The sequence below is a fragment of the Zonotrichia albicollis genome, chromosome 34 (genome assembly GCF_047830755.1).
Source record: "Zonotrichia albicollis isolate bZonAlb1 chromosome 34, bZonAlb1.hap1, whole genome shotgun sequence".
Taxonomy (NCBI): Eukaryota; Metazoa; Chordata; class Aves; order Passeriformes; family Passerellidae; genus Zonotrichia; species Zonotrichia albicollis.
Genome location: NC_133852.1, coordinates 2,001,016 through 2,016,189, shown reverse-complemented (window position 1 = coordinate 2,016,189; position 15,174 = coordinate 2,001,016). Strand labels below are relative to the sequence as shown.

Here is a 15,174-nt window from a genome sequence, read left to right as displayed (position 1 = left end):
CCTCCCCTGCAACGGGAAATTCATGGTTTTATATCAAAATGTACTGATTCATATCAAAATTCCCTGATTTTATATCAAAATATCCAGAGGTTTGTACAGGGTACCCTCCTGCTCGGCCTCCGCCTTGGCCTTGTCCTCCTCCTCCCCTGCAATGACCAAAAATTCATTATTTTATATCAAAATATACTGGTTTTATATCAAAATTCCCTGACTTTATATCAAAATATCCAGAGGTTTGTACAGGGGATCCTCCTGCTTGGCCTCCGCCTTGGCCTTGTCCTGCTCCTCCCCTGCAATGATGAAATTTAATGATTTTATATCAAAATGTACTGGTTTTATATCAAAATTCACTGATTTTATATCAAAATATCCGGGTTTTATACAGGGGATCCTCCTGCTCGGCCTCCGCCTTGGCCTTGTCCTCCTCCTCCCCTGGAATGATGAAATTTAATGATTTTATATCAAAATTCACTGATTTTGTATCAAAATTCACTGATTTTATATCAAAATATCCGGGGTTTTATACAGGGGATCCTCCTCCCCTGGAATGGCCAAAATTCCTGATTTTATATCAAAATATCTGGGGTTTGACATGGGAACAAATTCCTGATTTTATATCAAAATATCTGAGGTTTTATACATGGGATCCTCCTCCCATATATGCCAAAATCCACTGATTTTGTACCAGAAAATCCAGGGTTTTACATGGCAACAAATTCCAAAATATCCGGGTTTGACATGGGAATAAATTCCTGATTTTACAGCAAAATAGCTGGGGGTTTATATGGGATCCTCCTCCCCTGGAACACCAAAACTGGGGATTTTATATCAAAATATCCAGGGTTTTATATGGGAATAAACTCCGGATTTTGGACCTAAATATCCGGGTTTACATGGGAACACAAACATGGGGAATTGGGGAGGAATTGTGGCTTTTCCTGGGGAAAAAAGGGTTAAAATTTGGATTTATTGGCATTTTTCTGGGGATTAAAGGGTTAAAATTCAGATTTATTTTAATTTTTCCAGCTTTGCCTGGGGAAAAAAGGGTTAAAATCCAGATTTATTTCAATTTTTTCAGCTTTTCCCAAGGTTAAAATTGGGATTTATATTCAATTTCTGGGGAAAAAAAGAGTTAAAATTTGAATGTATTTTAATTTTTCCAGGAAAAAAAGAGTTAAAATTTTAAATTATCTCCATTTTTTCTGGGCAAAAAAGGGTTAAATTTTAAATTTACTTCCATTTTTCTGGTTTTTACTGGGGGAAAAAAAGGGTTAAATTTTTTATTGATTTCAATTTTTTGCCTTAAAACTCCCATTAAAGCTGAATATTCCATGGAAATGGCAAAGCCTGAATGGATTCCTTTCCTTCAGAAGCTCAAAGTTTGGTTAAAATCCCAATTTCTTCCTCCAGGTGACTCCAGTCAAACATTCCAGGAGGATTTTGGATTTTCCCAGCTTTTAGAGAGGTGAAAAATGCCCAAAATCCTCATTTTTCTCTTAAAAATGAATCAAATAAAAACATTCCATGAAACTCTCAGCGTTTGAATGAATTTTCCCACCTGGAATGGGTTTAAAAAGCCACAAAAATGTCACCAAAAATCCTTTAAAATGCAAAATTCCCTTGGGATTTGTCATGGAAAAGGAAAAATTCTGGACCAAGATCCATTGGGTCACTAAAAACTGGAAAGTACAAATTAAAAATTAATAAATCCAACAGGAAAATCCAAGGAAACACAAAAGAAATCCCAATTTTTCTCTTGTTTGCCAAAAAAATTCCTGAAAATTCAGGATTAGAAAATATAATAATACAAGATATTGGGTCCACAAAACCCAAGACCTTGTGTTATTCCAAGGTCCTAAAACAGAACTTTTCCAGCTGTAATGCCATAAAAGTCAAAGTTTGGGAAAAAAATGGGAATTATTTAACTTTAATTCCAATACAATTCTATTCCAGGCTGATCCACGCTCCAGAAATCCTCCCAAAATCAGAATTTTTCCATCAAAAATCCCATTTTTTCCTTCAAAATGTCCATTTTTTCTTTCAAATCCCAAGATTTCCCACTGAAAAATCAACATCTTCCCTCATAAATCAGGATTTTCCCTCATAAATCCCCATTTTCCTCACAAAAACCCGCATTTTCCCTCAGAAATCACAATTTGGCTCACAGAAATCCCAAAACTTTCCCCAAACCCACACATTTCACTTTAAAACAAATCCCCCAATTTCCCCAACACTTTTCCCCCGGATTATTTCTCTAAATTCAAAATTGTCTCCCTCAAAACAGAGACTTTCCCCTCAGAAACCCACAAAAATCCCGATTTTTCCCCTCAAACCCCAAAAAATCCCGATTTTTTCCCCCAAAACCCCACAAAAATCCGGATTTTTTCTCCTCCTAACCCCGAATTTTCCCCTCACCCAAATTTCTCCCCTAAAAACCCAAATTTTCCCCAACTTTTCCCTCACAATTTCCCCCAAACCCAACCCGGAATTCGCCACCTCCAGGAATTCCATTGATTTCCCCTCAGCCGCCGCTCCACAAAAATCGCTTTCAATTCAAATTTTTCCCGCTTTTTTCTCCTCAAATCCCGAATTTCCCTGTGGGGAATTTGGGGATTTTATCGCGATTTTATCCCGATTTTATCCCAAAATCCGGGAATGCAGACAGGACCACAATCGGGATTTTTGAGGGAAAACCGGGAATTTTGTGAGGGGCCCCTCACGAGGCTCCGGGGCCTTTCCCGGTTTTTTCCGGTTTTTGGGATTTTTCCCGAGCATCCCAAGGTTCGTTTCCCGGTCCCGGTCCCCTCACAAAGATCCGGGGGCTCTTTCCCGATTTTAGGGATCCCTTTGGAAAATTTCGGGATTCTTTTCCCGATTTTAGGGATCCCGTTCCCGATCCCCTCAGGAGGATCTCGGGGTTCTTTTCCCGGTTCCCCTCCCGGTACCGGGGATCCTTTCCCGGTTATGGGAATCCCATTCCCGGTTCCGAGGGCTCCTTTCCCGGTCCCCTCACGAGGATCTCGGGGTTCTTTTCCCGGTTCTAAGGATCCCATTCCCGGTGGTTCCTCTCCCGGTTCCCCCCCGGTCCCGTCTCTCCCCCATCGCTCACCCGCAGCCGCCTCCTCCTCCTTGGCCTCGGCCGCGGCCGCTTCATCCCCGCTGGGCGCCTCCTCCGGCGGCCGCTCGGCCCCGTTCACGCCGCCGCCGCCGCCTCCTCCCTCGGCCGCCTCAGCCTCGGCCGCGGCCGCCGCTCCCTCCTCCTGCGGCGGCTGCGGCGGCTCCGACCCCGCGGGCTCGGCCGGGGCCGCCTCCTCTTCCTCCTCCTCCTCCTCCTCCCCGGGGGGGCCGGGCTGGGCCGGGGCCGCCTCGGGGGCCGCGGCGGCCGCTTCGTCCTCATCGGCGAGCAGCGCTTCCTCGTCCTCCTCCTCCTCCTCTTCCTCCTCCTCCTCCTCTTCCTCCTCCTCCTCCTCCTCATCCCCTCCGTGGGGCCGCCCGCCCGGGCCTCCCGCCGGCCCCGCTTCCCCTGCGCAGCTCGAGGCGGCCGCGGCCGGGCCTCCCCCGCCGCCGCCGCCGCCGCCTTCCTCGGGCCCCGCCGCCAACATCTCGGCGTCCAGGGCCTCCTGCAGCCGCTGCGCCAGCTCCACCTTCAGCCCGCGGGCGTCCAGGCCGCGCCGGCCCAGCTCGGCCCGCAGCTCGGTCACCTTCAGCCGCTTCACGTCCATGGCGGGGCCGGTGTGTGGGGACGGGGGGGGGGGAAGGGGCCGCGGGGCGGGGGGGGGAAGGGAAGCGGAAGCGCGGGCGCGCTGAGGCGGCGGCGCCGAGGCCGGAGCGCGAGGCCGGGCCGGGCCTGAGGCCGCGGGGCGGGGACTGAGGGAGGGAAGGGGCGGAAGGAAGGGGGCGGAGAAGGGACGGGAGAGGGTGGGGGGGGGGAGAAGCGAGCGAGAGCGCGAGGCGGGGCCGCCGCCGCTGGCGCGGGGAGGGGGCGGCCGGAGCGCGGAGCGATCGCCGGGCCCGTCCCGCTCCCGCCGCCGCCGCCTCAGCCGCGCCTGCGCCGCCGCCGCCCCTCAGCCGCGCCCCCCCGCGCGCCGCGCGCCGCCTCTACCGCGCATGCGTCGCGCCTGCGCGCCGCACCAAACCCCGCCCGCGGCGCATCACCGCGCAGGCGCGGCGCATGCGCGGGGCCGGTTTCTCGCGCCGCGCGCAGGCGCTGTCTCCGCTGGCGCCCCCCCATTTCCCCCTCAGCCCCACCTACGTGCGCAACGGTCGCTGCGAGTGTGGCGGCGGCTCCGCCGCTTCCCCTCCTTCCTTCCCTCCCTCCCCGCGCTTGGCCCGCGCCAGCCGCTCGGATTTTCTGATTGGCTTCGGCCGCGCTGTTCTGCCCGACGACGGCGAAAAGCCGCGCTCCGATTGGCGGATGGGGGCGAAGGGGGGGCGCTCGCCTCACGCGCACTTTCGCGCCCGCCGCGCCGCCGCCATTTTGTTTCGGTGGATGAATTGGGGAGAGCGCGCGGCGCGCTGGTTGGAAGGAAGGGTTTGAAAAGGATTAAAATGTGTAAAATACAGAAAATAAACGAGATATTTTGGTTTGGAATTGGAAGCGAGCGCGGAAGAAGCGGAGAGGCGGAGACCGGGCCGCGTTCCCCTCAGGAAACTCGTTTAGCCCCACCTTGCTGTTCCTACCTCTCCTCACGGGTTCATTCAATAAAACCATTCAAATCTCCTGTTACACTTTTTTAACACTGTAAATATTTATTAATACCCACATAAAACTCATATTTCACGCGGGAAGCAGCGAAATGAGAGGGTTTAACATCAGGAAGCAGCGCGGGGAAGGCGCCGCCATTTTGCGGCGCGCTGTGAGGGGAAGGTGAGGGCGGTGAGCTCAGACCCCTCATAGAATCCCTTGGAGCCATTTTGATACAGAACGGCACAAATTCCATCAATAAAAACAGAATCAATATATTGTGGCGCTAGTCGTTGTAGGTTTTAATCTATTTTTCACCAGAAAAAGGTCCCCGTGCGGGGTGCACCGTTCCCGGAGGCACTGCAATACCGGGACGATGCGCGGAGCGGAGGGAGCAAGCTCCGGGTCCAACTCCCGAGCCCAAAAATCCGTTTAATATAAAGTCCTCTCATCGAGGACGTATCAGATATTAAACTGATAAGAACAGATACTACACTTGATCTTAGCCAAAAGGCCGAGAAGCGATACCGGTTCCCCGCCCAGCGCCGCCACCGGCCCCGCCCGGCCCGCCCGCACCTCACGGCCACCCCCGCGCCGCGCCCCGACCGCTCCCGAACCCTTCTGGAACGTTCTCTCCATCCCATCTCGCGCTTTGCTCCCGAGTCCCGCACGATCCGACCCCAAAAAACCCGAAATTCTGCCCAAAAATGATCCCAGCATGCCTTTCGCCAGGGTGACGATCAACAAATCTACATAACCCCGCCCCTTTATGCAAACAGCGGCTTGCTGGTGTTCCCTAGCCCCGCCCCATCCCTTTTCCCCGCCTCGCATTGTGATTGGCCGGCCGTGGATCTTAATTTGCATTGACCCCGCCCACTCCCACCCCAGCTGGTCATTCGCATAACCCCGCCCCTTGGCGCGCAAGCCCCGCCCGCTATTGATCATATTGTAATTCTATAATGAATTAAATCAGAGAGCCGGGGGGTTCCCGCTTTATTCTGGGGGTGACCGGGGACAGATGGGGACAGTGTGGGATGGTTTATGACAGTCTGGGACAATTTGTGACAGTTTGTGACAATTTGGGACAGTTTGTGACAACGGCACTGTCCCCATGGGGGGGTGGGAAGGACAGGAGGTGGCACTGGGGACACCGGGTGGCATCACGTGACACCGGTTGGCGGGAGGTGACCACAGGTGGCATCAGGTGATAGCGGGTGCCAGGGGGTGCCAGGGGGTGCCACCAGCACCGGGTCCCCTCCATGCCCCTCTATGTCCCCAATGTCCGGGTGTCCCCTCCATGTCCCGGTGTCCCCTATAATTTCCGTGACACCGATCAGCCGCGGCTCCCGGAGTTGTCCCCGTTTGTCCCCCCCGGTGTCGCTACCATTTCCTGGCCGCCCCCACGGTAACGTCGAACAACCGCGGCTCCCGGAGCTTTCCCCGTTTGTCCATCAGGAAGAAGAACGGGCGGCCCCGCACCCGGATGGGCACCGCGGCCGCGGCCTCGCTCCGGTGGGCGGCACCGGACACGTCCCGGAGCGGCACCGTGAACGTTCGGTGCCCGATACCGAGCGGCCCCGGCGTCCCGATGCTCACGGCGGTGCCGCCCCGCAGCAGCGTCAGCCGCGCCACCGAGCGCAGCGGCAGCAGCCAGCCCGCGGCCACCGTCAGCGAGCCTGGGCACCGGAGAGAAACCGGGGAAACCGGCGGTTGGGAACGGGGCACGGGAACCGACCCCAGTACCCGGTGGGAGCCCCGCTGGGGGCTCCGGTCCCTTCTCCCGAGCCCCGGTGTAACCCCGGATCCCTCCCGTGAGCCCCGGTGCGAGCCCCGGTTCCTTCCCCTGAGCCCGACCCGGCCCCGGTGGGAGCCCCGGTTTGACCCCTGGTCCCTTCCCTGAGCCCCGGTGTGACCCCGGTGCCGCCGCCCTCAACCCGGTTCAGTCCCGCTTTCCCCGCCCCCATCTCAGTCCCGCCCTCCCACATCCGGTGACCGCCCCGGTGCCCTTCCCCTGCCCCGGGAGTGCCCCCGGTGTGTCCCCGGTCCCTCCCGGTTCTTCCCGGTTCCGCCCGGTCCCGCTGCCTCAGTACCGACGGTCAGGCAGGACGCCGTGAACCCAAAGCGCCACTTGTTGTCGCGGGGTCTCAGCGGGTCATCGGCCCCGGTACCGGCAGCAGGACCGGGAACCGGGCGCAGCGCCGTGAAGGCGTAATGAGCCAGGTAAGCCCAGAAGATCCCTTGGCTGGCGCAGAAGAGCCCCGCGAGGCGGAAGAAGCGGCTCCGGTCGTGCTCGTACAGAACCACGTCCCGCGCCGCCGCCGCCGCCGCCACCTCCAGCGCCGCCCGCGCCGCCATGACGGGCGGCCCCGGTACTTCCGGGGCACGCAGCGCATCAGCCAATCGGATGCGGCGAAAAGAGGAGGCGCAGCCAATCGGGTTGCACGTAGCGGCTTAGCCAATGGGCTGTGGCGTTGATTACGCATCAGCCAATCAGGTGCCGCGTCCGCCGCCATCTTTGTTGCTGGCGCGTTCCCGCCTTGCCCTCAGTGCCTCCCTCTTAAAGGCGCCGCGGGCAATAATTAATAAATAATAAATAATTAATTAATCACTAATCGATAATCAATAATCCATCGGTTTATTTACAAAACTCGGGGGCATCGAAAGGACTCGAACACGGGACAGGGGCCCGGGGAGGGGGCGGGGAGCTCCAACGTTCACTTGAGAAAAGCGACTTCCGGAATCTTCCCTTCCAGCTGAGGGGAAAAATGGGGAAAAATGAGAAATAATGGGGTGAGAAAGGGGGAAAATGGGGAAAATAATGAGGGGAAATAAAGGGAAAAATAAGGGAGAAAATAATGGAGGAAAATGGGAAAAATAATGGCAAAAATGGGAGAAATAATGGGGAAAATAATGGGGAAAAATGAGAAAAATATCAGGGGATAGTAACAGGGAAAATGGGGGAAATAATGGAGTGAGAATGGGGGAAAATGGGGAAAAATAACAGGGGAAAATAATGGGGAAAAATTGGGGAAAATAGAGAAAAAAAAAGGGAAAAATAATGGAGGAAAATGGGGAAAAAATGGAGAAAAATGGGGGGAAAATTGAGGGAAAATTGGGAATAATGGGAGAAAAATGAGAAAAAGGGAAAATAACAGGGAAAAGAGGGAAAAAGAAATAAAAATAAAAGGAAAGAAACCAACCTTGAGCTGGGTGAAGACCTGGCCGGCCTGGCTGTAATCCCAGTCGTTGTCCTGGAGGCACCTGAGGGACACAAAGGGGAATTTTGGGGTTTTTTTGAGGGATTTTTGGGCTTTTTTTTAGGATTTTTTGGGGAAATGTTGGGGATTTTGAGGGGGATTTTTGGGGTTTTTTTGGGATTTTTAAGGTGATTTTTTGGGGTTTTTTGGGGGATTTTTAAGGTGATTTTTGGGTTTTTTTGGGGATTTTTAAAGTGATTTTTGGGATTTTTTGGAGGATTTTTTGGGATTTTTTAAGGGTTTTTAAGGTGATTTTGGGGTTTTTTTAAAGGATTTTTAGGAGGATTTTTGGGGATTTTTAGGAGGGTTTTTTTGAGAATTTTCAGGGGATTTTTGAAGGATTTTTTTAGGATTTTTAAGGAGATTTTTGGGGTTGTTTTTGAGGGATTTTCAGGGGGATTTTTAGGTTTTTTCAGGTGAATTCTTGGGAGATTTTTGAGATGGTTTGGAGGGATTTTTCGGGAATTTTGAAAGGATTTTTAGTGGCATTTTGAGGGATTTTTGAGCGATTTTCAGGGGGATTTTTGAGCTGGTTTGGAAGGAAGTTTTGAGCCATTTTTCAGTGATTTTGGAGCCATTTTTAGGGGATTTTTAATCCATTTTTAGGGGAATTTTTGAGTGATTTTTGAAGGGATTTTTGAGCCATTTTTGGAGCGATTTTTGAGCAATTTTTGAAGATATTTTTGAAGGGAATTTTAGGCCATTTTTGAAGGGATTTTTGAGCCATTTTGAGGTGAGTTTTGTGCCATTTTTATGGGGACATTTGGGCCACTTTTGAAGGGATTTTCAAGCGATTTTCAGGTGCGTTTTGGAGGCAATTTTTATGGATTTTTGGGGGCATTTTGAGTGACTTTTGAAGGGATTTTTGGGCCATTTTTGAAGGGAATTTGGAGCAACTTTCAGGGGGATTTTGGAGCCCTTTGTAAAGGAATTTTGGAGCATTTTTTGAACGATTCTTGAGCAACTTCTGAAGAGATTTTTGAGGCATTTTTAAGGGGATTTTCGAGTGATTTTCAGTGGGATTTTTAGGAGATTTTGGGGTGACTTTTTTTGATTTTTGGGCCATTTTTGGGGCGTTTCAGACTCACTTCTGGGACCACTCGAGGTTCATGCCCGACTGCATGGCGAAGGCCGCCAGCATCTCCTGCTGCTCGGGGGGTTTTTAATCCATTTTTAGGGGATTTTTGAGCCATTTTTGGAGTGATTTTTGAGCTATTTTTAGGGGAATTTTTGAGCCATTTTTAGGGGATTTTTAATCCATTTTTAGGGGATTTTTGAGTCATTTTTAGGGGAATTTTTGGGCCATTTTTAGGGGATTTTTGAGCCATTTTTGAGGTGAACTTTCAGCCATTTTTCGGGGAATTTTTGAGTGATTTTTGAAGGGATTTTTGAGCCATTTTTGGAGCGATTTTTGAGCAACTTTTGAAGATATTTTTGAAGGGAATTTTAGGCCATTTTTGAAGGGATTTTTGAGCCATTTTCAGGGGGATTTTTGGGCCATTTTTGAAGGGATTTTCAAGCGATTTTCAGGTGCATTTCGGAGGGAATTTTTATGGATTTTTGGGGGCATTTTGAGTGACTTTTGAAGGGCTTTTTAGGCCATTTTTGAAGGGATTTTTGAGCTGTTTTGAGGCGAATCTTGTGCCATTTTCAGGGCGATTTGGAGCCATTTTTAGGGGGATTTTAGGGCCATTTCTGAGCCGTTTTCAGGGAGATTTTTTTTTGATTTTTGGGCCATTTTTGGAGCGAATTTCATATGTTTCAGACTCACTTCTGGGACCACTCGAGGTTCATGCCCGACTGCACGGCGAAGACCGCCAGCATCTCCTGCTGCTCGGGGGGTTTTTAATCCATTTTTGAGGCGAACTTTCAGCCATTTTTAGGGGAATTTTGGAGTGATTTTTGAGCCATTTTTAAGGCAATTTTTCAGCGATTTTTAGGGGAATTTTTGAGTGATTTTTGAGCCATTTTTAAGGCAATTTTTGAGTGATTTTCAGTGGGATTTTTGGGCCATTTTTGGAGTGATTTTTGTGCCATTTTTAGGGGATTTTTGAGCCATTTTTAGGGGATTTTTGTGCCATTTTTAGGGGATTTTTAACCATTTTTAGGGGATTTTTGAGCCATTTTTGGAGTGATTTTTGAGCCATTTTTAGGGGAATTTTTGAGACATTTTTAGGGGATTTTTAATCCATTTTTGGAGTGATTTTTGAGCCATTTTTAGGGGAAATTTTGAGTGATTTTCAGTGGGATTTTTAGGAGGTTTTGGGGTGACTTTTTTTGATTTTTTGGCCATTTTTGGAGCAAATTTGGTGTGTTTTGACTCACTTCTGGGACCACTCGAGGTTCATGCCCGACTGCATGGCGAAGGCCGCCAGCATCTCCTGCTGCTCGGCCGTCAGGGTGGGCACGGGGCTGGACGAGGGCGTGGGCGCGGGCAGGGCGAAGGCTTTGCGCAGCTCCTCGGGGCTGGCACCGCGCACAAACAGCTCGTCGTTCACGATGCACAGCCTGCGGGGAAACGGGGAAAAAATGGGGATTTGGGGGGAAATATGGAGTTTTGGGGGGGAGATTGGGATTTAGGGGGAAAAAAATGGGAATTTTGGGGGGAAATATGGAGTTTTGTGGGGAAATATGGAGTTTTGGGGGGGGAAATTGGGATTTAGGGGGGGAAATGGGGGTTTGGGGGGAAAATTGGGGGTTTGGGGGGAGAAAATTGGGATTTTGTGGGGAAATATGGAGTTTTGGGGGGGAAGATTTGGATTTAGGGGGGACAAAATTGGGATTTTGTGAGGAAATATGGAGTTTTGGGGGGGGAAATTTGGATTTAGGGGGGGAAATTGGGGGTTTGGGAAAGGAAAAATGAGGGTTTGGGGGGAAAAATCAGGATTTAACAGAGAAAATTGGGGGGTTGGGGGGGAAAAGAGAATTTTGTGGGGAAATATGGAGTTTTGGGGGGGAAATTTGGATTTAGGGGGGAAAAACGGGGGTTTGGGGGGAAAAAATGGGAGTTTGTGGGGTATAATAGGGGTTTGGGGGGAAAAATCAGGATTTAAGGGAGAAAATTGGGGATTTGGGGAGGGGAAATGAGGGTTTGGGGGAGAAAATTGGGGATTTGGTGGGGAAAAAATGGGGGTTGGGGGAAAAATGGGGATTTGGGGGGGAAATAAATGGGGTTTAAGGGAAAAAATTGGGGATTTGGGGGGGTATAATAGGGGTTTGGGGGGAAAAATGGGGGTTTGGGCGGGGAAGAATCAGGATTTAAGGGAAAAAATTGGGGATTTGGGGGAAAAATGGGGGTTTGAAGGGAAAAAAATGAGAATTTTGTGGGGAAATATGGAGTTTTGGGGGAGAAATTTGGATTTAGCGGGGAAAGAATGGGGTTTGGGGGGAAAAATGGGGTTTGGAAAGGAAAAATGGGGATTTGGGGGGGAAAATGGGGGTTTAGGGGGCAATAATGGGGGTTTGGGGAAGGAAAAATGGGGTTTCAGGGGGAAAAAGAGGATTTAGGGGGGAAAAGAATGTTTAGGGTAAAATCCCCAGGATTTAGGGACAAACCAGGGGGTTTGGGACAAAAACGGGATTTTGGGGAAGAAACATGGGATTTAGGGACAGAACAGAGAATTTAGTGACAAATCATGGGATTTAGGGGGAAAATCAGGGAGATTTGGGTAAAAACCCCAGGGTTTAGGGACAAACCAGGGCTCTGGGGACAGACCAGAGGATTTCGGGTAAAAATTCGGGGGTTTTGGGTAAAATTCCCAGATTTAGGGCCAGACCTGGGGATTTAGGGTAAAACCAAGGGGTTATAGGAGGAAAACCAGGGAGTTTAGGGTAAGAAACACAGGATTTAGGGTAAAACCAGGGGGTTTAGGGTAAACCCAGGGGATTTGGGTAAAAACCATGGGATTTGGGGCCAAGTCCAGGGCAAAAACCAGGGGGTTTTGGGGGTGTTTAGGGTAAAAGCAGGGGATTTAGGGGGGATTTAGGGTAAAACCAGGGGGTTTGGGGTAAAAGCAGGGGATTTAGGGTAAAACCAGGGGGTTTAGGGTAAAACCAGGGGATTTAGGGGTTGTTTAGGGTAAAACCAGGGGATTTAGGGTAAAACCAGGGGATTTAGGGTAAAACCAGGGGATTTAGGGGGGATTTAGGGTAAAACCAGGGGGTTTAGGGGGTGTTTAGGGTAAAACCAGGGGGTTTGGGGTAAAACCAGGGGTTTAGGGGGTGTTTAGGGTAAAACCAGGGGATTTGGGGTAAAAGCAGGGGATTTAGGGTAAAACAAGGGGGTTTTGGGGGGATTTGGGGTAAAACCAGGGGGTTTTGGGGCCTCACCCGCTGTTCCCGGCCGGCACGGCGATGAACATCCGCGTGAACGCCCGGACTGAGTCCCGCGACTTCCCATCCACTGAGGGCACAGAAACCGTCAGGAAATGGGGAAAATGGGGAAAAATGGGGGGAAATGGGGGGAAATGGGAGGGAAAAGGGAGGGGGAGAATTGGGAAAAATGTGGGGGGAAAAATGGGGAAAAATGGGGGGAAAAGGGAAGAGGAAAATTGGGAAAAATGTGGGAAAAATGGGGGAGAAAATGGGTGGAGAACGAGGTAAAAAAAGGGGGGAAATGGGGAAAAAGGGAGGGGGAGAATTGGGGAAAATGTGGGGGAAAAATGAGAAAAAATGGGGAAAAATGGGGGGAAAAGGGAGGGGGAGAATTGGGAAAAATGTGGGGGGAAAATGGGGGGAAAAGGGAAGAGGAGAATTGGGAAAAATGTGGGAAAAATGGGGGAGAAAATGGGAAAAAAATGGGGGAGAAAATGGGGGGGAGAAGGAGGTAAAAAAAGGGGGAAAATGGGGAAAAAAGGGAGGAGGAATAAGGGGAAAAAATGGGGGAAAATAGGGGAGGAATAAGGAAAATGGGGAGGGAAAATTGGGGGGAAAAAGGGGAAAAAATGGGGGAGAAAATGGGTGGAGAACGAGGTAAAAAAGGGGGAAAAATGGGGAAAAAGGGAGGGGAAGAATTGGGAAAAAATGTGGGGGAGAATGGGAGAAAAATGGGAAAAAATGGGGGGGAAATGGGGGGAAGAACAAGGTAAAAAAGGGGGAAAAAGGGAGGGGGAGAATTGGGAAAAATGTGGGAAAAATGGGGGAGAAAATGGGTGGAGAACGAGGTAAAAAAAGGGGGGAAAATGGGGAAAATGGGGGGGAGAGAATTGGGAAAAATGTGGGGGGAAAATGGGGGGAAAAGGGAGGGAAAAGGAGGTAAAAAAAGGGGGGAAAATGGGGAAAAATGGGGGAGGAATAATGAAAATGGGGAGGGAAAATTGGGGGGAAAAAGGGGGAAAAAAGGAAGAAAAAATCCAGAGGAATAAAGAAAATGGAGGGGGAAAAGGAGAAAAAAAGAGGAAAAAATAGGAAAAAAAATAGGGGTAAAGGAGGGAAAAAGAAGAAAAAGGAGAAAAAAAACCAAAAAAAAAAGGAGGGACAAAGAAAAAAAGGAGGAAAAAGGAAGAAAAAAGAGGGAAGAAGAGGAAGATTATGAGAAAAAGGAGGAATAAAGGAAGAAAAAGGGAAAAAGAGGAAAACAGGAGAGAAAAAGAAGGGAAAAAAGGAGCGAAAAAGAGGAAAAGGAGGAAAAAAGGAGAATCAGAAATAGAAAAAAAGAGGAAAAACAGGAAAAATAGGGAAAAAGGAGGAAAAATAGGGAAAAAGGAGAGAAAAAAAAGGAAAATAAGGAATAAAAGAGGATAAAAAGGAAATGAAATTGGGACCGACCTTCCTTGAAGATGCCGTGGACGGTGAAGCAGAGCAGCGTGTTCTGGAACAGCGGGGCCAGCATTGGCACAATTCCCAGGAATTCCCAGCAATTCCAGATTTTGGGGCCCAGAATTGGCAGAAATTGAACCAAAAATCCCCCCAAAACTCCCCCTAAAACGGCCCAAAAATCCCCCCAAAACTCCCCCAAAAATCCACCAAAACCACTCCCAAAATACCCGAAAACGACCCCAAAAATCCCCAGAAAAATCCCAGAAAAATCCCCAAAATCCCCAGAAAAATCCCCCCAAAAATCCCAGAAAAATCCCCCAGAAAAATCCCAAAAACCCCCAGAAAAATCCCAGAAAAATCCCCAGAAAAATCCCAAAAAAATTCCCCAAAAAATCCCAGAAAAATCCCAAAAACCCCCAGAAAAATCTGCAGAAAATCCCAGAAAAAATCCCCAAAAAATCTCCCAAAAATCCCAAAAAAACCCCAGAAAAATCCCCAAAAAATCCCCAATAAACGCCAGAAAAAAATCCCAAAAAACCTCCCAGAAAATTCTTAGAAAAATCCCAAAAATCCCCCAAAAAACCCAGAAAAATCCCAAAACCCCCCAGAAAAATCCCAGAAAAATCCCCAAAAAATCCCAGCAAAATCTCAGAAAAATCCAAAAAAAATCCCAGAAAAATCCCCAAAAAAACTCAGAAAAATCCCAAAAATGCCCAGAAAAATGCCCAAAAAATCCCCAAAAATCCCAAAAAACCCAAAAAAATCCCAGAAAAATCCCAGGAAGACCCCAGAAAAATCCCCCCCAAAAAATCCCAAAAAAACTCAGAAAAATCCCCGAAAAATCCCAAATAACCCCAAAAAAATCCCCCAAAAATCCCAGAAAAACCCTAGAAAATCTTAGCAAAATCCCAAAAATCCCAGAAAAATCCCCAGAAAAATCCCAGCAAAATCCCCAAAAAAAAAACCCAAAATCCCCAAAAAATGCCCAGCAAGATCCCAGAAAAACCCAGAAAAATCCTCAAAAAAACCACAGAAAAATCCCCAAAAAATCCCAGAAAAATCCCAAAAAAATCCCCAAAATCCCCCGAAAAATGCCCAAAAAAACCCCAAAAAATCCCCAAATCCCAGAAAATCCCCAAATCCCAGGAAATCGCCGTTCTCACCGTCTGGGCACAGATGTCCACCACGAAGGAATTGACGTCGTGCTGGGTTTTGGGCAGCTCGTTCAGAAACGCCACCACGTTCAGCCGCGTGTGCTTCAGCAGCTTGAAGCGCATGGCTGCCATGGAGAGGGGAACAAAAATCAGAATTATACAGAAAACTGGCTCAAATCGCACTGAAAACATCAGGGAATGGCCAGGAAAATCCTCATAAAAATCCGCTTAAAAATGTCCTAAAAAACCCCAGAAAAATGGGAAAAAATCTCCTTAAAATCTCAATAAACCCACCCAAAATCATGCCCACAATCTCCTAAAT

General features: G+C 49.2%; 3 protein-coding genes and 1 non-coding gene across 5 annotated transcripts in view; all 4 read right to left on the bottom strand.

Moving 5' to 3' along the window:
* The window catches only part of HNRNPUL2 (heterogeneous nuclear ribonucleoprotein U like 2), a 31,327-nt gene extending 27,246 nt beyond the window's left edge, over positions 1 to 4,081 (bottom strand). The window contains exons 1-2 of one of the 2 annotated variants that reach the window (XM_074531162.1): positions 3,110 to 4,081; positions 274 to 290 (exon numbers count right to left, since the gene is read on the bottom strand). In XM_074531162.1, the coding sequence (XP_074387263.1) occupies positions 274 to 290; positions 3,110 to 3,722 (630 nt within the window). In that variant the 5' untranslated portion in view covers positions 3,723 to 4,081. The remainder of the gene's footprint in view (positions 1 to 273; positions 291 to 3,109) is intronic. The other variant, XM_074531161.1, reaches the window with a different exon arrangement.
* Positions 4,082 to 5,008: 927 nt separating this feature from the next.
* TMEM223 (transmembrane protein 223) lies at positions 5,009 to 7,089 on the bottom strand. The gene is made up of 2 exons (XM_074531163.1): positions 6,775 to 7,089; positions 5,009 to 6,360 (listed from the first exon to the last, which is right to left on the bottom strand). The coding sequence occupies exons 1-2, from the start codon at positions 7,037 to 7,039 to the stop codon at positions 6,065 to 6,067; spliced, it is 561 nt and encodes a 186-aa protein (XP_074387264.1). The 5' UTR covers positions 7,040 to 7,089; the 3' UTR covers positions 5,009 to 6,064.
* LOC141726422 (U2 spliceosomal RNA) lies at positions 5,020 to 5,210 on the bottom strand. The gene has a single exon (XR_012577668.1). It is a non-coding gene; the product is annotated as a U2 spliceosomal RNA (small nuclear RNA).
* A 207-nt stretch (positions 7,090 to 7,296) lies between the features above and the next one.
* LOC141726369 (nuclear RNA export factor 1-like) lies at positions 7,297 to 14,977 on the bottom strand (the record flags this gene model as incomplete). The annotated part of the gene is given in 6 exon segments (XM_074531165.1): positions 7,297 to 7,437; positions 7,885 to 7,945; positions 10,267 to 10,449; positions 12,271 to 12,343; positions 13,708 to 13,750; positions 14,862 to 14,977. Coding segments are annotated over 6 exon segments (513 nt in total). The 3' UTR covers positions 7,297 to 7,398.
* Between the last annotated feature and the right edge of the window lie 197 nt (positions 14,978 to 15,174).

Excerpts from the sequence above, each read along its gene's own strand:
- TMEM223 (XM_074531163.1), bottom strand. The coding sequence starts at position 7,039 with ATGGCGGCGCGGGCGGCGCTGGAGGTGGCGGCGGCGGCGGCGGCGCGG. Across the intron at positions 6,361-6,774 it reads GGCGTCCTGCCTGACCGTCG|GCTCGCTGACGGTGGCCGCG; the intron begins GTACTGAGGCAG and ends TCCGGTGCCCAG.